This window comes from Genypterus blacodes, unplaced genomic scaffold (genome assembly GCF_046128005.1).
Source record: "Genypterus blacodes isolate CSIRO-AG114 ecotype Tasmania unplaced genomic scaffold, CSIRO-AGI_Gbla_v1 ptg000095l_1, whole genome shotgun sequence".
Lineage (NCBI taxonomy): Eukaryota > Metazoa > Chordata > Actinopteri > Ophidiiformes > Ophidiidae > Genypterus > Genypterus blacodes.
The window spans coordinates 37,216-63,377 of NW_027466899.1; the positions used below are offsets into that span (position 1 = coordinate 37,216).

Consider the following 26,162-nt stretch of genomic DNA (forward strand, 5'->3'; position numbering starts at 1 on the left):
GCTCTCATCTGTAAAGAGCACAGGGCGCCACTGGCGAATCTGCCAATATTGGTGTTCTCTGGCAAATGCCAATCACCGTGCACGGTGTCGTGCTGTAAGAACAGGCCCCACCAGTGGACGTCGGGCCCTCATACCACCTTCGTGGAGTCTGTTCCTGACAGTTTGAGCGGAAACATGCACATCAGTGGCCCGCTGGAGGTCATTTTGCAGGGCTCTGGCAGTGCTCCTCCTGTTCCTTCTTGCACAGAGGAGGAGGTAGCGGTCCTGCTGCTGGCTTGTTGCCCTCCTACGGCCCCCTCCACGTCTCCTGGTGTACTTGCCTGTCTCCTGGTATCTCCTCCATGCTCTGGACACTGTGCTGACAGACACAGCAAACCTTCTTGCCACAGCTCGCATTGATGTGCCATCTTGGATGAGCTGCACAACCTGGGCAACTTCTGTTGGTTGTAGACACCGCCTCATGCTACCTCCAGGGCTGAGAACACTAACCAAATTCAAAAGTGCCCAAGACAATAGCCAGAAATGACGAGAACAGAGTAATGGTTTGTGGTCACCACCTGCTGAACCACTCCTTTATAGGGGTATTCTTTATTGTTTGCTCAGAAACTCTCTATCTCATAAACTGCTATGTATATTTCAATCAACTGTTTATTTAGGGAGGCAGTAGCTCAGTGGGTAGAGCTTCCGCTTGGGAACCGAAGGGTTGCTGGTTCAAGTCCCTGTCGAGGTGCCCCTGAGCAAGGCACCGAACCCTCAATTGCTCCCCCCTCTGCGAAGGGTGGTCGTGTAATGCAATGTAAGTCGCTTTGGATAAAAGCGTCTGCCAAATGATCGTAATGTAATGAAATGATCGTAATGTAATGTAATGGGTAGTCTTGCTAATTGCCTCTCATTTCCACCTGTTGTCTGTTTCATTTGCACAACAACTGGTGAAATTGATTCACAATTAGTGTTGCTTCCTAACTGGACAGGTTGATTTCAGACAAGTGTGATACACTTTGAGTTACATTGTGTTGTTTAAGTGTCCCCTTTATTTTTTTGAGCAGTGTATGATGTGTAAATGTATTTGTTAACATTCTATTTATTTGTCCTTCAGTTTTTCTTAAATGAAATATTTTGTAGTGACGATGAAGATGATGGTCTCACTTGTTGATTGCAGGATTTCATTTTGATGACACGTTTGACCGTCACTGTCCTAAATAAACACGCAGACACATTTAATGCAACTTTGAAAACATTTATTAAATAACTTATCCACCAAAAAGGATAAAACATGTTGGGCAATTAAGTGTAAGAGTGCAAAGCAAATGTTCACCTGACAGAGAGATTGTTCAACACAAAGAAGGAAAGGAAGGGGGGGGGGCGGAGGGTAATGTGTTCATGGCCCCTCACATTTATCACACAGTCTACATTGTCTATCAGCCAGTGTGACCCTATGGAATCAATACTCACATTGTGGAGGTAATGATCATCAGCAATGCAGACAACTTGTTTGTAACTTACAGGTGTGATGGCCAATAAGCCCACTGAGACTGAAAATAAAAATGTAAATGTTTATATTTAATGTGTGTTTGATGTGTACAAGTTCTTTTATTCTGAAAATCCCCTTTGAGGAATCACTCAGTGCTTGTTGTCTTCCCTGTACCATTAGAAGCCTTTGAGGGGTTTCCAGGTCTGTCCCCGGTCTCACTCCTGCCCCCCTGTGCTGACTGGTGGTACAGCATATGAATCCGCTCGGCGTTCACGTCCGCGTCCTCCGCCCCCTCGCAGCACTTCATCCAGGACTGAGGCACTGCTTCGATGCCGTAGTGAGCCCCTGCGATGGCCCCGGCCATGCAGGCTATGGTGTCTGTGTCCCCACCCAGGGCCAGGCTGTATGCTATTGTCCTCTCCAGGCCGCCGTAGTTCTCTGGTAAGCTCTCCCGAGGCTGCAGGCAGTGGAGGACACAGAAGATGGCGGTGGGGACTGAATGGAGAGCTGCGATGCCGTTACCTAGAGGGACAGACGGACAAACATGTTGAGCGATGACACGGAATAAGAGCGGCGCAGAGTGACAAAGAGACAGATACTGACCCAGTTCAGAGATGACCTCCTCTATGCTGACCTTGCTCCGGTCCATCAGGTCTTTAAGTCTGTGCAGGCGCTCACAGAAAGGCTTCTCTTTTTCCTTTAGTCTGGACAGACGCACATAACAACATGGGTCAAGGTGGACGGAACCAGAAATGAATCCCCAAAACAGGTTTAGATGCTTCACGTGTGAAGCACTTACATTCTGGCATCGTTGCGCGCTGCCTCGTCGTCCTCCACTTCCTCCATCTCTGTGATCAGCGTGCCCACAAACTGCTCTGGGAAGTTGAGCGCCCCCTGCAGGGAAAGATGGACCGCTAACGCCTGCAGCACCGCCCCATTATAACCCAGGGAACAGGAGTGGGTCAGCATGGCTCCCATACGGGCAGACTGAAGAGAGGGAGAGAGCAGTCACAACTAAACTGCTGCAGTATGATGTGCGAACTCTACAGTCGGACTGAATTGTGAAAGTGAAGCGTCACGTTAACAGGATGTGGCTTTATGTTGTGGCCTAAATGACCGTAATGTAATGTAATGTTATGTGGCTCACCCATTTCACATCAGCCAGCTCAGGGAAAGCTAAAGCAAAGGGGGCCGCTCTCATTGCCCCCCCGTTCCCAAAAGAGCCTCGGCCGTTAAACTGGTCCCTGGCTGGCTGGTACACGTCGCTGAGCTGTGGGGAGGAGAGCTTCTTCAACACCTGGACCACGCCCGACCCATAACCCCGGCCTGGGGACACACTGTACTCCTTAGCAAACCTGAGAGAGGGAGAGAGAGAGAGGTGGGTGTCATTTTGGTTGCTTAAATGTATTTAAGTCCTATAATTGATACATATATTGCACGTGTGTGTTACCTGCGAGCCATGTCGTGCTCATCAAAGCCAGCCCGGGTGAGCAGAGACTGGACCACACAGCGCGCCATGGCAGTGTCATCACTGTACTCAAGGATCCCTGATACACACACACACACACACACACACACACACACACACACACACACACACACACACACACACACACACTGCAGTTACAATGCTGCTTTGCACACAACACCTTCAGTATTTCAGCTTTGTTAGCAGAACACTGATGCGCACACACACTTCCTCTCCTGTAAGATCATCTGTCGATTCTATCCTGTGATTCGTGTTCTGTATGAATAGTTTTGACATGACTCGCAGCTATTACAGCATCAATAACAAGTCCCTATCTAGCGATACACGGATCTATATTGTGCATTATACTGCAGCATGTTGCTACAATGTAAAGCAGCCACAGTGTGACAGCTGGACGCGGCTCTGGAGCGCCGATGGCTGGCGGCGGGCAACGGAAACGTTCTGTGGGGTTTCAACCAGTTCAGTCCACTGTCACCCCGTCTAGTAACCTCTCCTCCCTCCCTCACCGTGTCCTTTGGTCTCGTCGTCCAGGCTGGTGAGATGCCGCAGCACGTTCTCCATGGGAACCTCCTCGGCTCCCTCAAACTCTCCGCCGACACAGTCACCCAGCACAGCCGAGACCAGCGAGCCCCTGAAGCGGGACAAAGACGCCGGGCCCCCCGCCGCCGCTGCTCTCGCTGCCGTCATCGCCATTCATGCACCGCGGAAAAGGCCTTAATTTATATCAGAGACGCGCCAGTCTGTGCGCCTGACTGACAGTCAAGTGCAAAAAACGGTGCAAAACAACAACAACAATGTGCAACCGACTAGCTTTTCCTGCTTCCTGAAAACGTCTGGATGGTCGTTTGAACCCGGACCGATCGTCACACATAGAAAAGAGAGTAATAGATTGAGCTTCAATGGAGACATATGCTTCTTTCTGTTCTATCTCAAGCATTTCTATGCAGACAAATACACCGGATGCCAAAGCTAACAAAATTAATGCACATCTGCTTTCTAATTTTGTGTTGGTCTTATTTCGTCACAGTATATTCCTTATTCCCAGAAAAGTATAAATTGTTGATTTACCAAGTTTACGTTTTTAAAGATAAATCATGATCCAGAGGAGTTTCCTTTGCACAACTACACCCGGTTTTACGGGAGCACGCCGGTAGCGTGTCAAGCAGCATAGATGTGCAGTGGGCAACCGGAACTATTGAAATTCTATACAATAAAATTGCAAAGTACGTCACATGCAAAACTCTACGGAGTCTATCCAATCCTTGTACTTTAGTTAGATCATGGTCATATTTAATAAGTTGTCATGCTAACATGTGTTAAGTCCATCAATTTACAAGGAAACGAGCTTCTTCATTAAAGGCGAGACAGTGGGTGTTTTATTTTGAAGACTATTTTGCGCCGGACAGTTTTAACGCGCGGTTTACACGCGGCAGTTTGAACACAACGAGTCTGCAAAGATGCGACATTTCGTTGTTATTTTGATGGCATGTGTAAACTCAAACACTGGACGTTTCACACTAAATTATGTAGTCATCACAGGTGTGATCGAAATGTTTTTGAATGTTTATGAATCTCAAGATATAAGGAAAGTACCGCCACTTGACAGCTCCACTGACAGGACACGCAGTGACTATGGGGGGGGGGGGGGGGATGTGTCCCAAAACTTCCTAAATGTAGAAGTCTGAGAAATAGTGATGGTCAGTGGTAATAAAATATGAAATGTCACTAAAGACGGACTGGAAAATGTATAAAAAAAAGATCCGTGTCCGTTGTTCAGATGTCCACAGGCAGCGGGAGCAGAGAGGCTACTCTTGTGTGGAAGAAGAGAGTTCATGTCCGCACTAGTTCGTCCTCTGGCAGCCCGACAGGTAGCTCAAATGGGGTCGTACAGGTGTGGATACGGTCCCCTCTCGTGAAGCCGGTCGTGTGGACCGTCCCTTCGGTGCTGCCATCCTCTCTGCCTCCTCTCGCATCCACAGCACGGAGCCCGAGAGGCGGGTGGGCGTCTGAGAGCCTGAGAGCGCGGTGCCTGCTACAGAATCAAAAAACATGGCGGCGGACTCCGAGGATTTTAGGAGCAAACGGTTAAAGGTAAGAAAACGCAAACCAGTCGCCCACTTTTGCAGCGTGCATCCCGACCGGTCCGCGGCTCGCCGGGCTCATTTAGACACACTGTGCGGGGTTTCACGTGTCGAACTCCCAGTGAGATGTGCTTATCTGTGCTAACACGTAGCCACCTAGCTAGCCTCCAACCGTGTAGCTAGCTCGCTACTGTTTAGTGTTGATGCTGGTCACTTGTCCGGCCTCAATTTCGCTAAAATAGCAACAAATTACGAACCAGCAAACACATATATATAGTCTAACTTGTTTTATGAATTACAGGAGCTTCTCATAATTCGGCTTTACAACTTTTTGTCCCAGTTTGCTGCTGTTTCCACGAAGCTCCTGCACGGGGAAGAAGGGGGGCTGCAACAATGCAGAAAGTGGACATTCAGTTTAGGTTGAATGTTGCAATCTAGATAACTCCAACAACATGTATACGTCAGGACCTCAACCACAAACACTTTATCTTATTGCAGCGACTACTACGTGGCTACACCAGTGTATTAATGGACCGTTATATAAGAACACATTGTGTTTTTTCTGTGTTACCCTGAGCTACAAATGTGACCCGGTTTGGAAGAACAGTGCCTCCAGAGCCACGATGATGCGTTCACGTTCCACATCCTTTGAGGTTTCAGTGACTGTGAAGATTGATGCTTTATTGTCTAATATTGTTGTTGTTGTGTGATGGTGGTAACGGAGAGGTGTTGCTGTCATTTTTGGATTCAGGCGTTGCACCCGCTTGTGTGAAAATTGCTTAATTTCTGGAGGCCTCAGTGGTACGCGAGGGCCACCTGCTGGTCACTATTTCCAGTAGCCAAGTGTTTTTACGACAACAATGGTGCTGTGGCATCTGGACAAAGAATGGCAAGTGAATGAAACTATCAATGTGTCTAAGAAATTATCAATGAAACAATGCGTCTATGTTAGTGTTTATGTCCGTCATGTACCTATTTAGCCCGAAGGTCTAGTTGTGATGTTGAAATGGTGCTGCCTACTAGCAGCTCAGGTCAGAACAACCGGCTGATGTGTTCAGCGATGTGGAGAGTAAGCCCTGTGGAAACATTGAAGCTTTCAGGTTTATGTGGATTAATATTCGTCTCTGTAACATTCAGGCGACCACCTGAGGCACCTGCTGGTCATACGAGTGTACTGCAGGGGACCCTTCCCTGCAGTACCCCCGTCTGACCGGAAGGTGGGGCAAGGGTTCAGCTTTTGTCGAAAACAAGGTTGCTGGATGAAAACGGTTTGTGGCACTGTGTTTATTTTGCTTCCTAGGTACAATGATTTATTGAATTTATTCATGAATGATGCATAATCGTCACATATGGCTACTCACACTGACAAACTCCCTGGATGCCATTGTGGCCTGGCTGACTATGCGAGGAAGCTCTACTGTAACTCTCTCTGTGCCTTGCCAGAACACTACTACGACCTTAATGCCTGTATTTCTGTGCACTCTTCACATATTTACCTTTTGTGTGTCTATTTCACTATAGTGGCAGTGCTTGTTTGAATCATGATCAGTATTTACTTGTACTCAGCTCCTTCTGCACTGTTCCTGCATTGTTTCGGGACTGTTGTGCAATTGATAGTGGTTAAGTTGCCCTATGACTATGTTATCCCTTATGTGGAACTTGGAAATAAACTGTAAATTTGTGCGCGTAAGCATTCGCTCTGTCAATTTGTACATTACATTACATTACATTACATTACGATCATTTGGCAGACGCTTTTATCCAAAGCGACTTACATTACATTACCACCCTTCGCAGAGGGGGGAGCAATTGAGGGTTCGGTGCCTTGTTCAGGGGCACCTCGGCAGGGACTCGAACCGGCAACCCTGCGGTTCTTAAGCGGGAGCTCTACCCACTCGACTACTGCCTCCCACATACATACCCACATACATGTACCATATCTAAAACCGTTTGACGTCCTCGGTCTCAGGTGTAAAGCCACTATGAAGCGTTTCTGATGTTTCCATATTCTTGTGCAAGTTTATGATGAGCATGTTGAGTGGCATTTGAAGCCTGTAAGACTTTACTATGCATGGGCAGGAAGTGTTCAGCATCTAAAAAATATTCCTCCACAAATCAATATTCCCACAAGATGTTGACAGATCAGTTGGTTTTCTGAAAAACAAAGTATGTACAGAAGTTGTGGAAACATTTGTAGAAGCACTCGAAGATCAATTGTTCAAATTACCCATACATTCCATCGCGGACGCTGTTCAAACAATGGATTTGATGTGTTGTCAGTGAGCTAAGGTTGCTTTGCCTTGAAACCTCCTTTTAAAAAAAGCTTTCTGTTTCTCATGCAGCACGATGAGCACCTGTCCAGGGTATTTGATGAAGTTATGGGGCTGGGAGACTTCGCTGACTCCTCTGCTGACTCCTCCAGGGGCTCTGTGAACTCACCCAAGAGTGGCGACCAAGACGAGACAAAGGAAGCAGAGGAAACGCCAGGAAAGGGTGAAACCGAACCAGTAGAAGAAGAGGAGGAGGAGAATAGCAACAGCAGCAGGCAAGAAGAACCGATGGACGAGGGGACGGAAGAGTCTTCATTACCTCGTCTTGTCCCCTCACCGACACCTGATCAGCCCTCCTCTTTTCCCATTGGACTCAGTGGAGGAGAAGGAAGAAGAAGTGGAGGGGCCGCATGTGATGATGCACAAGATGGCCTGCCTTCATTTGGGGTAGAGGAAGAGGACGAAGACTGGCACTTTGCCCTGCCAATGGGCACGCTGGAGGATGTTGAAGTTGGCAAAGCAAAGAGGAAAAGACAGCTAGAAGTCAAGAACATGGCAATGCAGGTGAACGCCTTTGCTAAGGAGCCTAAAGGGCCCGAGGAAGCGGAGCAGGAAGGGAGCAGTGGGTCTGCCAATACCTCCCACTCTTCCCGGGACAACACACCCGAGAACAGCCGAGGTAAGGATGGAAGTGGCAGGAATGACACTCACTTCACCCGACAGTGCTGGTCAGGGCACACAGTGAAGTTCAACTCTTCTTTTCTTGGTTCCTGTCAGATGGAGCCCCCTTGACCCAGGCAGAGGAGACAGAAGACAGCCAGCAGGGAGAGGTGGGCGTCTCAAAGGTGAAGGAAACGTGACTCATGTGAGAGTTATGGCCTCAGTAAACTAACCTAGAAAACAGTGTGAAAGGAGAACATGACTCTGGTTGCACATCAGCACATGTTGAAATGTCTCTAACTTGGATATTGTAACCGCAGGGATAAATGCAGTTACATCTTGTCAAGTAAATCTAAAGTCTTTCAATCTTTTTGAGCACCATGTTCACTGATTGATCGTCGGCACTTTTTTCTTTGTTATTTCCCCCAGAGATCGGCGCGAGCTCCCACAGAGGACAGTAATCTGCCCTTGTCTCCCAGTGTCAAAATTAAAGATGAGCCCATTGACGAGGGCTACGAGGCTGCCATGCTGCCTCAGACCTCCAGCAAGCACATCAAAGAGGAACTGGAGCAGGAGGTACGGTTGTGATTGTGAATCAACCAGTGAATAATGATCTGTTGGGCTTATTGCTGATTGTCAGTGTGATGTCTTCTGCACAAAGTACCTTTCCGTGTTTCTGTCCGTTATGTATTTTGTTGTGCCAATGAGCATTTGGACCTGAACACCAGAGTGCTGTCACATCTGAACAGAACACAGTTATTATGACAAAGTGTTTGTCATCTTGTTTCACATGTTTCATCAAATGTTCTTAAAGTTCAGAAGTTAATACTCAGCTGGTGGTGATAGGATTTTCATTCCTGTGTTTGAATGGAAACACTCATAGTTCCTTGGTCTGTGGCCAAGATCCAGAAATTCCATTTCCCTAAGCCTTCAGCGTGACCTAATCCACCAATTAAGGCTCAAGTATAAGTTACAACTACAATTGTAACCATCACCTACTGGACAGACAGCGGAGCTCCTTCTCTAAGAGGCTGATCCGGCTTCGCTGTCACAACGATCGATACAGGAGATCCTTCCTGCCGGCTGCCATGTCCCTTATAACTCACCACAGTCTGATAGAGAACACTCTTGTTCAGGTCCCAGACATTCTTTCTGTCCTTTTATCCATATTTAGCATTTTTACTACTTGATTCCATTTTTTATTATTATTATTATTATTACTGTTTTTATTTATTTACCACTGTGTCGTGTTTTCATTTATTCTTGCATGTTTTAATGTAATGCTGCTGAAGTCTACCTACCTCTCTCTCTCTCTCTCTCCCCCCCCCTCTCCAATTCTCTCCAATTCTCTCAAATCTGATGCACTACTCTAACATGTAACCTAAAAGTGATTTCTTCTTTGTGGTCATTCCAGGAGGAGCTGAGGATCAGCTCGGTCTACTCTGTTGGTGGAGCCAGCACCTTTGTCTCCCCTCCAGGTGAGATGCACTTGTTGAATTGTTTTTCCCACGTGGGCCAATCTGAATTCACCGTTCACCCAATGACACATTCAAAAACCTTATGAGCCTGCTGTCCTCATGTGGGGACATTCAATTTCCTGCCACTTTGTGATCTAAATATTATAATGCAATGGTCAGCTTGAAGGTAAGATGGCTACAGTCCCAGTGAGGATGTTTTGCGGTGGTGCTCTAGTTGGATACGGCAGGCAAATCTGACACTTTTTAAAGCCGATGTTATGGTTTTATAAGTTGCTATGGGACCCCCGGTAAACGATGCCCATGTGTCGGCTCCCCTCACACCAGTCTGCTGGCCGGGAGCTCCTGCTGCCTCTGGCCAGCCTCATTCTCTGCTGCTATCCTCTCACTCACCCTTGGTTACCTCCCATACAGATGCTTGTTTGTAACACGCTTGTGCTGGTTGGTGTTTACTACTGCATGCAGCATTCAGGTGTAGCACCCACCCAGATACGTCTGTAAGGTGAAGGTCAGGTGAAGGTCAGGGTCCAGCACTCACAGCTGCAGAGAAGAAGCTGAGCCTTATATGTTGAGGGAGGTTGGAGCTCCACATGCTGGCCCAGTGAGGATGGAGAACTGCTCTGCATGTTTAAATACAAGTCGTCACGTCTCTTTAAATGTTTCTTTTGTTGTCAGCTCAAGTGCCAGCAGCAGCAGCAGCAGCAGCAGCAGCAGCAGCAGTCCCAGCCCCAGCCCCAGCTGCTACGGCCATCTTTATCCCTGGCAGAGGAGCTGTTCTCCAAGCTATGGCTCCCCTCTCCGTCAGGCCTCCAGCTCCGCCTCCAACTTCACTACAAGCTCTGGGTACAGTGCCTCCTCGCCCGCCTCACCCTCCTGTGGCCGGGAGCGTCCGCTGCAGTGGCTGCTCTAAGGTACGCTTGGAATTCATTTTGAGTGGATATTCATTTAATACAGGAATATGTCAGAGAGAGAGAATACACTTAAATTGAGGGAATGAGTTCCTTATGATATTTCTCCCTCATTTTACCTTTAGGTTCTGCTTAAAGGCCAGACGGCCTTCCAGAGGAAAGGCTCCACGCAGCTCTTCTGCTCCACTGTCTGTCTGACTGGACATCTGCCTCCATCTTGCAAGACTCGATGCTGTTTCCAATGTAACAGGTGCGTCATGGCACCGGGGCATGAGTATGCTGTATGTCATACTGTCACACATACTTCATGTGTGCTTTGGCTTTGTCAAGAGATTTTTAAAATGGCTTTGTGTTGTAGTTTGTGTTTTTATTCATCAACTGTGTTCTCTGCAGGGAGATCATGCAGCCTAAGGATATGATTGCGATTCCACTAGACGACCACACCTACATGCACTTCTGTGGCCAGTTCTGTCTGTCCCTCTTCAGACACAAGAAGAAGCAAGTTGACAAGAAGAAGCCCGAGAAATGGCCGGAGAAACTAGAAGAGAAGAAGCCAGAGAAGCAACCGGAGAAACCTGTTCCGAGGCCGCCGGAGAAGCCCTGCTGCAGCGTGTGCAGGGTCACCAACAGAGTAAGTGTCTCTGCTGACGCCACACAACACAACATCACAGACAGACACAGAAGTATCTTTATAGTAACTAACTAACTTCTCTGCGTTCTTATCATCTCTCAGCCGATCGAGCACGAGGTCACCCATCAAGGTCGCCTGCACAGACTCTGTAGTGACGCCTGTTTCCAGACGTGGCGCAAAATGCGGCAGCTGGCCATGAACTGCTGCGAGGGCTGCGGCCTGTATTGCAACAGCAAATCGGGCTCCTGTCACACGCTGTCCATTGAAAAGACGCAGCTCAACTTCTGCAGTCCCACCTGCATCGGCACCTACAAACAGGTAGGAGCTGGCCTGCTTCTTTCATGATTCCGTGATCAATATCCACTTCACAAATGTGTCGTTAAGACGCAAACACTCATTGTATTTTTTCACAATGCAGTAGTAAGTGAGTTGCTTCTTCTTCCTCTTCTTCTTCTTCTATTTCTTTCTTCTTCTTTCTTCCTTCTTCTTCATGCAGACCAGTAAAAAGATGACTGATTGCGCCAACTGTCACAAGATGGTTCCGGTTTCCACCACGACAATGGAACTGGACCTAAAGGGCAAAGTTCAGCTCTACTGCTCGCTGACTTGTGTGGAACAGACTCGACCGTCTCCACACATGCTCAGTGGTGAGGCTGCACGGCGGTGCTTCTGTTGGTTCATGCCGATCTAGATCAGTGTTATATTTAGATTGATGAGGGGAAACTCATTTCATCCATTTATGGTATGTCAGATAGAAAATGGCCTGAAATGGAAATGAAAACGTCCTGAATTGAGGTCAACATGAATCCGTTGACGACCGTCTGCTCATTACTACTACTGATACATGAATACAGGAGCCATTGATCAGTTATGATGTCGGATTAATCAATGGACTGATTTGTTTTCCTTCATTATGTTTAGAATGATTACAGACATTAGTGTTCTATAAACTGACATCATAGGTGGACTAAGATGAAAGCTGATGTAGATTCTGCTCTGTCATCCTCTTCATCACAGGGACTGCATTCCCCTGCTGCCAGTGTAAGGTCAGCGCTGTTCCTCAGTATCATCTGGCCATGGTAGACGGCACCATCCGGAACTTCTGCTCCTACGACTGCGTGTCCACTTACAGGGTAACGTTCCATACACACACTCATTCCACTATAAAGGTCTATCATTTTTATTTGTTTTGGTAGACATTGAATTGAATTGTACTTTAACGTACCGTTTCTTTGTCGTGCAGAAAATGGGCCCTCCGCCAGATGTGACCAACGGGCCGACCTCTCTCAGAGCCCCCAGACCGGGACCTTCAGCCGGTGCCGGTCCAGTACCTCACCCGGGCCACCATCCCAGCCACACGTCCGTGCCTCCTCTGGTGCCTCCTCCCCAGACCCAGTCCTCCCCGTCGGCCCCCGGGCAGCTGCAGGCCAAAGCAGCGTCCCTGAAGCCAGCAGAGGCCGGAGCCCAGGACGCCTCCAGACTCACCTGCCATCAGTGCAGCAAACACTTCAGCACCAAGCCACTGCTGTTCAGTCAACACGTAAGAAGCACACACACACACTCACACACACACAGTACACAGACAATCTACGGAGTTACAGTCCTAAGTCCTTCCTCCTCTTTGAATGACTTGGTTTTGACTCTACCGTACCTTTAAGCTGCTTCATTCAAACTCAAAGCTCACTTAACCTTGACATGACATTAGAAATAGTTGATTCTAATGGTTGTAGCGTTTGTCCGCAGGGTCGCATATCGATGTTCTGCTCTAAGGCGTGCAGCGAGCAGTACAAAACCCAGAAAAACATCCTGGGCTTTTGCGAGTACTGCAAAGTGGACAAGGTCATTTATGAGGTCATCAACTACAACCAGCAGGACGTGACCTTCTGCAGTGAAAGTGAGTCTCCTTCCTCCCGGCATCACAGTCTTCATTGTGTTTGTTCCTGTATCTAATTGGAAATGTAGAATGTTAGAATCGCATTCATTCATTCATTTATTTATTTATTGTCATTTTTCAGACTGTAAGCTTCTCTTCAAACACGACCTGACGTCCCGGAACAAGGACCACGAATGGAATCCGTGCACCTACTGCAACGGCATCAGGCAGAAGATGCTGCGCAGCCACTATGGAGGCAGGATGGAGGCGTTCTGTAGACCCCACTGCATGTCCCAGTACACTGTGCTCTACTACGGGGTGAGGACAGACTGCAGATCCCTCCGCTGCTCATCAAAAGGACATTTTAGTTACAGCTCAGAAAACGTCCTCCTTGTCTTCACCATCTCGTCCTCCGCATCTCTCTTTCAGATGGGTCGATGCGACAGCTGCAGGAAACAGAGCTACATGACTGAAAAGCTGCAGTGTTTGGGTTCGGCCCGCAACTTCTGTGCCATGCCCTGCCTGCTGCAGTACTGCCTCCTCCACTTTGAGACCAACCAGCGCGTCAACAGCAACGGGACGGACGGCGGAGCAGCACCAGTGACGCCATACGGTACATCCGAGTGTTATACATGACTCAGCGCTTTGACTTCAAGGCTCTAACTCTACGTTCCACTGTGTCGTCTGTGTATGAAAACGGAAAAATAAAAAAATGGGATTGAGCCCTTCAACACTTTTTTTTTGCAATTTTAATGAAACCACCGGATTCTTACTGGTGGTTGCTATTAAAATGTACAACTCTCTCCCTCTCTCTCTCTCTCCCTCTCCCTCTCCCTCTCCCTCTCCCTCTCCCTCTCCCTCCAGCTCCAGCCCAACCCTACCACTCCTCAAAGATGAATCCTGTCATAGCTGACATCGTCTCACTGGCCAACGGCTCTGCCACTCAGCCCAACCTGTCAGCCGATGGCGCTCTGACAGGTGCAGTCCCAACCCTGACCAGGGATGGAAAGAACTTAGACCACGTGAGTGCTGTGTGTTTGTTCCCGCCAGATGTGTGTCGGTATGATCAAAGCTGAGACTTGAGTCACATCGGTCCTTGTTGTATCTTTTGTTTACGTCCAGGCGAGCACCCAGACTGACAGCATGCGTGTGCCCATGCCCCGTCGACGTCAAATGAAGAACAAGTCGGTTCTGTGCCGCCCCTTCACTATGGACCAGGAGACCCTGTGCAAGCCGCCCACAGCCTCCACTCAAACTGCAGGTAACAGCAAAAACTTACACACAAACCTTCTTTCTTCTTCATACATGTGGATGGAATCTGTGTTATGGGTCTTTGTCCCATAATCACTCGGTGTGGAATAGTTTAGACTTACAGCATCTACAAACTCTTAGTCTACAAACTGCTTCAGCACTCAGATCCGATTATTTTTAGACATTTGTATAGAATTATTGATTAGAATTCTATACCCTGTCTATGCATCAGTAGGTGCCTGCCCCAAGAAGCAAATATTATAAAATAGCTTCTTTTAAGAGTCAGTAATTCAACTGCTTCACTCTGAAGTTCAGTCACTGACAGGAAGCTGCCCTCAGCTACTTTACACTCAAACATAGTGAGCTTCTTCCAGGCTTTGGTTTGTGTGTCGTAGGTTTTGTCACATTTCCTTCACAGCTTCTCTCCATCCATTTATTCATTCATTGATTCATTGCTCATTGCAATCTGTTTCAACGACTGCACCAGCGCTGCTCGATAGCTGCACACAGACCGACCCTCCGTCTGCTGAAGCGTCCACATCTACAACGTCTTCACCCAAGGTTAAGGAGGAGCCGCCGTGCGATGGCGTTCCCTCGCGCCTCACCGGACGTCACTTCCTGGGCAAAAAGGAGAGTGGCAGGTCTGACTGCAAGGTCTGCTCAAATTATAAGAGAAAGCGAGTAGAGGAGGAAGAGGAAGGGAGAAAGAAGAAGAGGAGGATGGAGGGAGAACAGAAGGAGCAAGAGAAGAACACGGGCCAAGAGGAGCAGGAGGCGAATAGGACGAACTCTGTAGATGAAGAAAATGAGGAGAGAGGAGAGGCGCAGCACTCGGCAGGGAACACGTGCAAGAATCAGACTTTGTATTACTGTAAGTCGTGTTCAGGAGAGCCCAGCCTCTGTCCTGTGCCCTGCTTTGAGCTCTACCACACCAAACTCCTCTACAAAACCGCCCTCGAACTGGAAGCACAAGGTGAGAAATCCTCCAAGATAAAAAGAAAACCTCAAAATCGCAAAGCTTTATAGATACACAGTCACTTTTGTGCGTTTGTGTCATTCGGCTTTTAATTAGAGTCGCTCACAATAACAAACCAGTCATTTTATATTTAACTGACTTCTTAAAAGGGTCGAGTGTGTCACCCGAGTTTTTCTCTCCACAGCCTCCTGATGTGCAGCCGTGTGCCGGTGCGACCAGCAGTGTGTGAGCCGCCGCCGCCGCCGCCGCACTCTCAGGGAGGCGGCAGGAGGACTGGACGTGTGCGGCGGACCGTCGGGTTTCTCCTCCAGGGCTGTTTGTGCTTTTTTTTAAACCAGAAACAAGAGAGATGACAGTATTTCTGATCCTTTGGCTCGGCATCTTCCCATAGTCATTATTTGGTGTATTAAAGCTGCGGGACTGATAACGTGACAGTTAAGGGGAAAGTTAAGGTTACATAAACTGACATAATCTTTTCTTTCTCATCGGTTTCTCTCCACATACCAGCCCGAAGCCGTGTTGCCTTCACGGCTTCATGGGCGAGGCCACGGCAGGTTTTTTCGTATTCCTGCATGTTGTGAAGACGAGCTGACTGTTATTGCTGCTGTTTTTAATCATGACATCATACACTAGGACAAGATCACATTTACTCTCATGGACTGACTCAAATGTGTATTACTTAAAGTTTTCTTATACATTTCTAAAATCCCTTTGGTGATGAAGTGATGAACCCAGGGTGGCTGCTGTTTGTCCGTCACAGATGAAGTCCGTTGTTTTGTTAAATGAAAAAGTATAAATAAATTTTTAGTTTGTCAAACACTTTCATGTCTGTTTGGGTGGGTGTTTCTGTGTGTTCTTCCTCATTCTGCTCTACTCAGTGCTTTAGACAGACAGACAGACAGACAGGATGCGGTGAAGTCATCATTCTTCCTTTATGCTTCTACATTGACATCCTGGTTTGGAGTGTTTCATGTTCTTTGTAGGCCACTAATAAAAAATAAAAGTTCAATTAAGTTTTTCAACACAATCGAGCCAAATTGTGGTGGAATTTAATTTTTCTCTTCCATCAAATTGTTCACTAAATAATCAAATCACCATGGTGACAAAGACTCCCCCCCCCCCTCAAATGTTTCTTCATTCCTAAATCCCCTCCTCTCCCTCTCTCCTCGTCTCCCTCCTTCCTCTCTCCCCTCCCTCCTTCCTCTCTCCTCTCCTCTCCCTCCTTCCTCTTCCTCTCTCCTTCCTTCAGATCTGTCTCAGCTCTCAGAGTCTTCATCATCGGGAGGGGAGAGGGTGAAGGTGATAATGGTCCCAATCCCAGTGCCGGTCTTCATCCCAGTGCCTATGAACATGTTCTCCCAGCACACGCCTGTTCCCATGGCGATGCCCGTGCCTGTACGTGCCCTTACATTGCACACACTTTATGTTCCAATGAAAAAAGAAGATATAAACATTTGTAAAGAAACGCTGACTGCTTTTCCAGCTTCCGGTGCCCATCCTGATCCCACCACAGGAAAAGGAAGTGAAAGATGCAGCTGTCCAATCAGAGCCCTCGGCTGTGAAGGAAGCGAAACTGGATCTGCCTGTTTCTTATGCAGGTGAGGTGTTGGAAGAAGCAGAATGGCATCCATGTTTCCTTTCTATCTGCATACTGACCATTACTTACTTGTGTGTGTGTGTGTGTGTGTGTGTGTGTGACAAAGATCAGGGCAGCTCCTCCAGCGGGGTCACACAGTCGGAGGTGAGCCCCCGGTCCATCAGCCAAGAGAAGGGGACTCCAATTGAAGGAGGCGTGCTGGGACCCGACCCGCCTGCTGCAGCAGGGGGCAGCACAGAGCCGACCGGGCCTGCGGCGATCACACACACAGAGGGCAGCACGGGGTCACCTGAAGGTCACCAAGTTACAGCTCAGACAGAAGAGAGCAGAGGGCAGGAGGAGGAGCCACCGCCCAGCAGGGAGGAGCCTCAAGCCCCCTCCTCCCCCATGATGGACCTGGAGTCTGACTTCCCTCTTGGTGAGACCAGATCCAATACAGGTCCACTGTTAACCATGTCAGATCTCTCATGGGCTGCATCAATACGGAAAATTGCAACTTAATCAACACACACACACACACACACACACACACACACACACACCCTGTTTTTGTAGAGTGGCTGGATCAGAAGGCGTCGACTCCACAGCGAGGAGTGAAGAGGCCCAGAGAAGGTTCCTCCGGACGGAAGCGGGTAGGATTCCTCAGATGAATCCTCTGTTGTTAGCGTGTGCCACATGTGCCTGCATCTGTCCTGTCTGTCCTCCCTCCATCCAGGGCCGCAGACGAACCGTTTCAGTGGACCGCGGCGCCGTGACGCCTCCTTCCCAGTCCAAACTGATCCACCTGTACGGGGTCAGTGCCTGGAGGAGCTGGGTCCAACAACACAACAGACAACCGCACGACTGTGAGGCTCAGCTCAGCTCTCTGCTTCTCTCTCTCTCTCTCTCTCTCCCTCTCCCTCTCTCTCTCTCTCTCTCTCTCTACACATTTAGAGGTCCTGATTCCTTTGTTTTGCCCCCTCAGCTTCTTCTGTGTGCTACAAGGAGGACGTGCTTCAGTGCGACTCTGCCGAGCTGAGCTTTGCTTTGTCCCGCTTCATCCGGGAGGTGCGCCGGCCCAACGGAGAAACTTACAGCCCGGACAGCATCTTCTACCTGTGCCTGGGGATCCAGCAGGTGAGCTCCTGCAGACGGACGCAAAGGGAACTTAAATCTTATGTCGGAGATGAATGTTGGAGATCTCTGACATCATTTAAACTCAGAAGAATCTGCCTGTAAATACGAAACATGTCTCCTGGTGTCCTCTTTTCTCCTCCTGTGTCTCCGTCTCGTCTCCAGCATCTGTTCATAAAGGGACGCATAGAGAACATCTTCACCGATGAGCTGTACAGTCAGTTTGCCACGGAGATCAGTGGGATGCTGCAACACTGGAAGCCTAAACTCCTGCCTGCCGGTGAGCTCGCCCACCTTTGGTGTTTTGGATCAGCAGGTATGTGATGACGATGTTGTGTTGGATCTCTTCTTCCTGCTTCCTCCTCCAGGGGGCGCGGTTTCCTCCCGCGTTGAGGAGTCCTACCTGTGGGAGTGTAAGCAGCTGGGCGCCTACTCGCCCATCGTGCTGCTCAACACGCTGCTCTTCTTCTGCACCAAGAACTTCGGCTTCACCACGCCGGCTCAGCACCAGAACCTCGGCTTCAGCGACTTCGTCCGCCACGTCAAAGCTTGCACCCGGACGGGCAAGGTGCACTACCTCCGCTACCAGAGGAGCAAGCTCAGGCAGGATGTTTCAGGTGGGAAACATAAGGGTTGAGTCATTATTTGTGGACGGGAATTAGTTTGTCACTGTTTTCATTTTGTTGTTGTTTTTGTTTTGTTTCCAGAGCGAATCAGGAGGCGACAGGAAGAGGACAAGGGCGACATGGAGATACCAGAGAACACCACCAACCCTCTGCACTGCCCTGTCAGACTGTACGAGTTCTACCTGTCCAGATGGTGAGCACACACACACACACACACACACACACACACACTTTTAGACTAAAACTCATAAACCTTTAGTCTTCTCCATCCTCTTCTTCTTCATCAGCCCGGAGACGGCGAAGAAGAGGACTGACGTGTTTTACCTCCAGCCAGAAAAGAACGTCCACACACACAGGTCAGAGGTCATCATGTGATATCAGCACAACTGTGGGGGTTCATCTCAATCATCAGCGACCAAAATGAATACAAACAAACGCCACAAATTACAAATCCTTCAGAAGGGCAACAAGACGTCTTCAGGTGGTCGTTGGGTCCAGGGCCTGTACACACACACATACACACATACACACATACACACATACACACACACACACACACACACACACTTACTTCTATGTCAGATGCATACATACATACAACTAAGTAAATATATCAAAGAATGCATGAAGCAGAATAAGAGCCTGATCTTTAGTGAACCTCCTGTTCCCTTGATCCCTTGTTCCCTTGTTCCCTTTGTTCCCCTGACAGTCCGCACTGGTACACGTCACAGCCGCTGGAGCGCAGCACGCTGCAGAGCATGCTCACACGCATCCTGGCGGTCCGAGAGGTTCCCCGGGAGGTTCCCCAACAAACCACACGGCGGCAGGCGGTGGCGTCGTCGTCGTTAGCCGCGACTGAGAAGAAATGACGGCGACGAGGACGAGGATAAGGAGGACCCGGCCTTCGTCGCCAAGCGTCGGGGCCGCAGAGAGGAAACGGGGAGCGAGTGTATGGACCCCGTGAGAGCGAACGTGAGGGGAGGACTCTTTCACAGAGACTAAGTGAAAGGCCTTGTGGGTAAAGTTGTATTGGGTTACCTCAGCAGACGTTTCCTCTCCGCACAAACGCTTTACAATCAACCAAGGCGGTCAAATATGTAAACATCAGTGCTGCAGAGTTCATGTTGACATCATCTTCTTCTTCAGTCACGGTCTGATTAGATGTTCACAAACCTGCTCAGTGTTGTAGTCCAGCGCTGATGTGGATCAGGCCACGCCCACATTCTGAGCTGTGGACCATCAGGCCACGCCCACAGTCTGAGCTGTGGACCATCAGGCCACGCCCACAGTCTGAGCTGTGGACCATCAGGCCACGCCCACAGTCTGAGCGTACGGACGTGGACCTGCTTTGCATCGGCGCTTTGCTACACGGAAGGTTTCCTTTATCCACTCCCTTATTGTGGCGATTAGGATCGACGGCGACAAACCCGATTCCAGCTCAGCGACCGTGTTGAGAACAATGACACGTTTTGTTGTCAGCAGTGTGTGTGTGTGTATGTGTGTGATTCAGTTCCTCACACACAGAGGCCAGTGTAGCGTTGGTCAGTTACATAAACACTGGATCGGTGATGGCACTCACACACACACACACACATTACATTACGATCATTTGGCAGACGCTTTTATCCAAAGCGACTTACATTACATTACCACCCTTCGCAGAGGGGGGAGCAATTGAGGGTTCGGTGCATTGCTCAGGGGCACCTCGGCAGGGGCTCGAACCGGCAACCCTCCGGTTCCCAAGCGGAAGCACTACGGCGGAGGAAGCACTACCCACTGAGCCACTCCCTCCCACACACTCACACACACACACTCACACAGCATCTCTCCTCTCAACAGTTCTTCACTAAGCAGCTGGAATGCCCCCCAATCTTAAACGCAATCCTAAACTAAATGGACCTTTTCCATTGAACATAGTACCATGAGAGTAAAGGTCGCTGTGAGGTGACCTCTCACCTAGTAAGCTGTAGCTTCCTGGTGTCACCTGAACGGAGCCTCGTATGGATCCCGGTCGTTCCCTCAGCAGTGCAGAGATACAGGCAGTTAGATTCCCTACACCTCGTTTAAAGATCCACGGAAACCTCTGACCTCATGCACAGCCGGGTTTTCGAGGTTTTTCCACGAGTTCAGTCGATCCGTAAGGCTCCATTCTGGACTGTGGAGCCGTGAGATGCTTTGTGAAGACGGCCCCAGATTTTTTTGCCAATATCTGATTGAATATCTCTCTAAACAAACTTATCAGTAGAGCTCTTTTTGTATGGACGGAGGAAACTCAAGTGTCTCATGTCTGATGTTGTGATGTTTTGTTCTTGACTCCATGTGGCCTTACTCGCTTCTTTACGGGGCTTCCGTCGTCTCCGTTTCATTGCTATTCCCGTTGGCGTGCTCGCGATTGGCGCTCGGCCTCGTTGTGTTCTGGGAAAGCGGCGCGTTTATCACGTCCACAGCACAAAACGTGAGCTGATGAATGGAAACCAGGAGGAAGATGATTGATTATGAGAGACAAGAGACTCATGAGAGGATGTGTGTTCTTCCTCCTCTGTTTGCTTTGGCTCCCCACTGTGAAGTCAAGTGAGAAAGTGCAGGTGTGACAATGTGATCAGCAGGAGACTGAGAGGGAAGCGGCCATTTTGTGTCTGAATGTGGGAGATATTTGATGACCTCAGTGGTAATGAGTGCTTTCGTCTGGTGTTTCTCTGTATTTAGTCTTAAAACTGAAACTACTTTTGTATTCAGCTTGTAAATACTCTTGGTGACTTTACACACACACACACACACACACACACACGGTGCCAGTTCAGAGCTACCCTTCAGTCCCAGCATGCCCTTTTTCATGCCACACACAGATGTTTGTACATGCTGAAGGTCCACACTCATAAACCTTCATAAGACTGTTTCCTGTCTCATCATGAGCGGAGACGCCTGTTACTCACTGCCATGGTTCCTGCTTCCACCTTAAATAAAAATGTTTTTATATGATCTAATCTTAGTAAGTGTTATTCTCTCACACACTACCTAAGTCGCTCCATGTTTCCTTCTGTTTGGTGTTCGTCTAAAAAGGAGAAGACACAAAACTCAATAAAGAACAAAGGGTTTTAAAAGGTTTAACAATTTATTGGAAATAAGGAGCTTAAATACTGCAGACATGTCTTGAGACAAGCTACAGAGAGATCAAAGCTGTAACATCCAATCATCACCTCCGCCCTCAAGATCACAACAATCTCATAACTTCAGTTTGTTTCTTAAAGCTCCATCTGAGATCTTTGGACTGTAACAGGCTGTAACCAGCTACCAAACATGGCTGTTGCCACGGGAACGGATCAATCTGAGGTTCAGAATTGACTTGAATTGTGGCTGGTTAATGACAGGAGGGAGTTTGTTATGTGAGGTTATTGTTCAGAGTTGTGCGTTGTTTATTCGTTTCTATCTGAGCCTGATTTTTTTAAAGAATTGTCCGAATGAGTAAACGACTCATCGGCCTGGAGCCAAACACAATAATCACATCTGATTAATGAGTAAACATTAATCCCAAGGCTCCAAACTCAAATGAACCTTGAGAGTTTGGTTGTCAGACCTCTCAGAGCTGAACGTCCCCAGTGACACCATGGGTGTGTTGAGGCTGAAGCGATGATGTCACTGCTGTGAGTGAAAGGCAGGACCAGATGTTTGACCACTGGAGCCTAAATGTCTTTGGATAATAATAACACAACTATAAACAACAAACCTTCAGCTTTAGGAAACCTGAGAAAGACAATAAAACAAGAATAAAGATGAGAAGCATGTCAGAGAGAACAGGAAGGGGAGCGGTGGCGCGTGGGAACAGAACACGACGAGCTTCAGGCGGACCGGAACATCTCCTCTTCACCCTCCTCCTCAAACTCGCCCTCCTCCTCGGCGGTGGCGTCCTGGTACTGTTGGTACTCGGACACCAGGTCGTTCATGTTGCTCTCGGCCTCTGTGAACTCCATCTCGTCCATTCCCTCGCCCGTGTACCTAAAACAGACACGGGTGCTTCCTCATCTCATCACTGCAGGAGATTCAGAGTTTGACCGTCTGTATAAGAATCTGTCGCCTACTCACCAGTGGAGGAAGGCCTTGCGGCGGAACATGGCGGTGAACTGCTCGGAGATGCGCTTGAACAGCTCCTGGATGGCCGTGCTGTTGCCGATGAAGGTGGCGGCCATCTTGAGGCCGCGGGGCGGGATGTCGCAGACGGCCGTCTTGACGTTGTTGGGGATCCACTCCACAAAGTAGCTGCTGTTCTTGTTCTGTATGTTCAGCATCTGCTCGTCCACCTCCTTCATGGACATGCGGCCGCGGAAGATGGCGGCGACCGTGAGGTAGCGACCGTGGCGCGGGTCGCAAGCCGCCATCATGTTCTTGGCATCGAACATCTGCTGGGTGAGTTCAGGGACCGTCAGGGCTCTGGGGGGACAAAGGGAGAGAGAGAGCTTGTTTCAACGTTAACTAACATTTTCTCCCCTCCATGTTTCATCCCTGCTGTTCTCCAACGTGTGTGTGTGTGTGTTCGTCAACTGTGACGTCATTCGTGATTCTCATAGTAATATGTCAATGATGTCATTAATAACTGACATTGCCGATGAGCTCTTACTATTATAGTTTGTTAATGCAAACAAATCATAATGTAATCTAAGTGGAATGCAGAGCAGCCGATGTTCAGAGCCCTGAACAAGCGTGGAGGCAGGAAGTTGATGCTGCACGCTCACCTGTACTGCTGGCTGCTCCTGCTGGTCAGGGGAGCAAAGCCGGGCATGAAGAAGTGCAGCCGGGGGAAGGGCACCATGTTGACGGCCAGCTTCCTCAGGTCGGCATTGAGCTGGCCGGGGAAGCGCAGGCAGGTGGTGACGCCGCTCATGGTGGCCGACACCAGGTGGTTGAGGTCGCCGTAGGTGGGAGTGGTGAGTTTCAGCGTGCGGAAGCAGATGTCGTACAGAGCCTCATTATCAATGCAGTAGGTCTCATCTGTGTTCTCCACCAGCTGGTGGACGGACAGCGTGGCGTTGTACGGCTCCACCACCGTGTCTGACACCTGGAGTGGAGACGGAGGAGACAGAAACCAACGGCAAATACATTTACATGCTTGGGGTTGTGGATTTTGCCCAATAGGTCTGTTTCCTATGACGACAAACCCAAACAAAGACCAGACTCCATTATGGTTACAGTTTTATCTGTGCACCTTGGGTGAAGGCACCACGCTGAACGTGTTCATGATGCGGTCCGGATACTCCTCTCTGATCTTGCTGATGAGCAGGGTGCCCATGCCCGAGCCGGTGCCTCCTCCCAGGGAGTGCGTGAGCTGGAACCCCTGCAGGCAGTCGCAGCTCTCCGCCTCCTTCCTCACCACATCCAGGACCGAGTCCACCAGCTCGGCTCCCTCCGTGTAGTGACCCTTGGCCCAGTTATTACCGGCTCCACTCTGGCCTGTGCAACACACAAGTACAGAAGATCAAAGTCTCCATCCTGAAGCGGCGGCTGGTCCTCCTCAGCCCGGGGTCACGTGTCCATCGTGACCACATTCACTTTCTTACCAAACACAAAGTTGTCCGGCCTGAAGATCTGACCGAAGGGACCGGATCTCACAGAGTCCATGGTGCCTGGCTCCAGGTCCACCAGCACTGCACGGGGGACATACTTGCCACCTGGTGAAGCAAGACACTGATTACTTCAAGGTAATTGTATGAATTTACTAAATATTGACAAGAAGACACCGGCTAGTTTAGCAGATAAACTTCATATTTATCCTCTGACAGGCATTTAAAGCTCGACTAAGTGGCAGTGGGCATTTATATTTATACACTGTATATAAGGCAATGATTCCAAGGACATTAGCTTTGACTCTGACTTTAGGATGACCCGTTCCGGCCCATGTAAATATGATTGGCATGTACAGGAAGCCATTTGAATGATGTAGTTTGCATTATGTAAACGTGTCTAGTAACTAGTTAAGCACAACATTTTTGCCTACATGAGGTTTGAATACTTTTCTCGCTCAGACTTTGCAAGCTGTCGACATTTAATCTGAATATTTGAAACTCATAGAAAAAAAGTCAAACGGTCAATCATATTAACTATTCACATATTAACTGAACCCCTTACTAAAGACTAACGCATCTATATGAACGTGTCGGTGTGGGAGTTAAAGAGTCAGCTCCAGTTTTGTTGATTTGTTTAGTGCGGGGAGCTTAGCAACCGTAACTAGGAGGGCCAGACAAAGGCCCACTGACAACCAGGTTGACTTGGGTTTCTGGCGCCCCCTGATGGGTCACTACGGTACCAACACCCTCCTCAGGGGAAACGTTAACGCGCCTCCATCGGAAATAAAGATCATCTAACTTGAACCATGAAGCGGACGGGACGTCACCTGACGCTTCGTTGTAATACACGTTGATCCGTTCGAGCTGCAGTTCGCTGTCTCCGTGGTAGGTTCCAGACACGTCGATGCCATGTTCGTCACTGATCACCTCCCAGAACTAAGAACAAGAAGGAAGAACGTGTTAAATTCGCGGGTTAACGAGCAGAACGTTGCCTGAGCGGCGCGTAAACGAGGCTAGTAGATTAGCATAGCTACCATTAGTTACTCGTTGCTCGCTCAAATTAACTGCGTTCTTTCGATAACTGACTTGAGTTTGAAACCCGCAATTGTTCGTTACCTTGGCTCCAATTTGGTTGCCACACTGGCCGGCCTGCAGATGGACGATTTCCCTCATGTTGCTCCGAGCAGAAGAACTTCAGACGACAGGATAAGAAGAAAGGAAGAAGACGGCGCTGCACCTTACGGGGTTCAACTCCAGAAACGGACTTCCTTGAATAGGCGAGAGCGACTCAACCTGAGGGAGGCACTTAGACGCGATTGGCTCGCTTGGATGTCACTCAAAGCTAGTCAGTCGTTCCATTGGCTTAACGAGCAGCTTGCGTAGTCGTGATTGGTTATTGGAATAGTGGGAGGGTCGTTGCTATGGTGACACACCGAGGCCATACACGACGCGCGTGCCAGCTAGAGGGCGCGCAATAGTTGGTGTCCAGACACCTGGCGGCCATGTTTACTCCTGATCTGCCTTAATGGCGGATTAGTGACTCAGGAAACAAAAGAAATAGAGACATAGGCGATGCAGCAATGCCCCAACATGTGTAAAAATGTGTAAACATGGGTTGTAGCACTGAACAAAATGGAATAACATCATTTATTTTCTCCTCCACTGCGTCTGCCGTTGATTCATTTGATTTTCTGCTCTGTTTAATCCCATTGTAATCATAAAATGAGAGATGATAATGCCCCTGTGAGCCTGTAATGATGATGTAATACATCAGGGCCAGGTGGTCTATGTTCCTCCATCCTCTGCCTGGGCGGGTGAGACACGATACGCTACAACAATACAGATTAGTTTCATGAAAGGAGTTGAACGCAATCTGATCTTTAGTTGTAGTTGTTATTCTCCTTTTCTGTTCTTAACCAGTTTATCTTCATCTTTTCTTCCCTTTATCAGTACTGAAAACATGGGCTCAGATTTCAAATGTGTGTTTGCCACAGAGATGTAGGAAAACTTTCACAAGTGCAAATATGAAGTATATGTATACAGAGGCCTCTCTAATCCAGTTTGGAGCCTGGATGTACTAAAACACTGCTGACCCCACACCGTGTCTGCTTGTATTATTTGGAATAAAAGTGTATTTGGTTTCCTGTTGTGGGGTATTGTTCACGTTGGCTCTCTGCTCTGGTTGC

At 48.7% G+C, this 26,162-nt stretch overlaps 3 protein-coding genes across 3 annotated transcripts; 1 reads left to right on the top strand and 2 right to left on the bottom strand.

Annotated features, from left to right (window-relative positions):
• Positions 1-1,229: 1,229 nt before the first annotated feature.
• Positions 1,230-4,104, bottom strand: adprs (ADP-ribosylserine hydrolase). Its single transcript, XM_076159393.1, has 6 exons — positions 3,467-4,104; positions 2,922-3,018; positions 2,619-2,826; positions 2,271-2,458; positions 2,075-2,175; positions 1,230-1,993 (listed from the first exon to the last, which is right to left on the bottom strand). The coding sequence occupies exons 1-6, from the start codon at positions 3,651-3,653 to the stop codon at positions 1,617-1,619; spliced, it is 1,158 nt and encodes a 385-aa protein (XP_076015508.1). The 5' UTR covers positions 3,654-4,104; the 3' UTR covers positions 1,230-1,616.
• Positions 4,105-4,419: 315 nt separating this feature from the next.
• On the top strand, positions 4,420-21,391 carry LOC143007895 (zinc finger MYM-type protein 4-like). Its single transcript, XM_076159390.1, has 28 exons — positions 4,420-5,051; positions 7,384-7,990; positions 8,089-8,156; positions 8,401-8,547; positions 9,386-9,449; positions 10,122-10,357; positions 10,480-10,604; positions 10,748-10,985; positions 11,088-11,303; positions 11,482-11,632; positions 12,003-12,118; positions 12,229-12,525; positions 12,729-12,879; positions 13,001-13,176; positions 13,288-13,471; positions 13,723-13,880; positions 13,981-14,119; positions 16,335-16,480; positions 16,569-16,683; positions 16,789-17,100; positions 17,238-17,314; positions 17,398-17,527; positions 17,647-17,798; positions 17,961-18,075; positions 18,164-18,412; positions 18,503-18,614; positions 18,709-18,777; positions 19,131-21,391. Exons 1-28 carry the CDS (start codon positions 5,010-5,012, stop codon positions 19,288-19,290), a joined length of 4,752 nt encoding a protein of 1,583 aa, XP_076015505.1. The 5' UTR covers positions 4,420-5,009; the 3' UTR covers positions 19,291-21,391.
• A 123-nt stretch (positions 21,392-21,514) lies between these two features.
• LOC143007896 (tubulin beta-4B chain-like) lies at positions 21,515-25,253 on the bottom strand. Its single transcript, XM_076159391.1, has 7 exons — positions 25,093-25,253; positions 24,804-24,912; positions 23,971-24,081; positions 23,619-23,863; positions 23,149-23,471; positions 22,502-22,846; positions 21,515-22,414 (listed from the first exon to the last, which is right to left on the bottom strand). The coding sequence occupies exons 1-7, from the start codon at positions 25,147-25,149 to the stop codon at positions 22,258-22,260; spliced, it is 1,347 nt and encodes a 448-aa protein (XP_076015506.1). The 5' UTR covers positions 25,150-25,253; the 3' UTR covers positions 21,515-22,257.
• Positions 25,254-26,162: the final 909 nt, after the last annotated feature.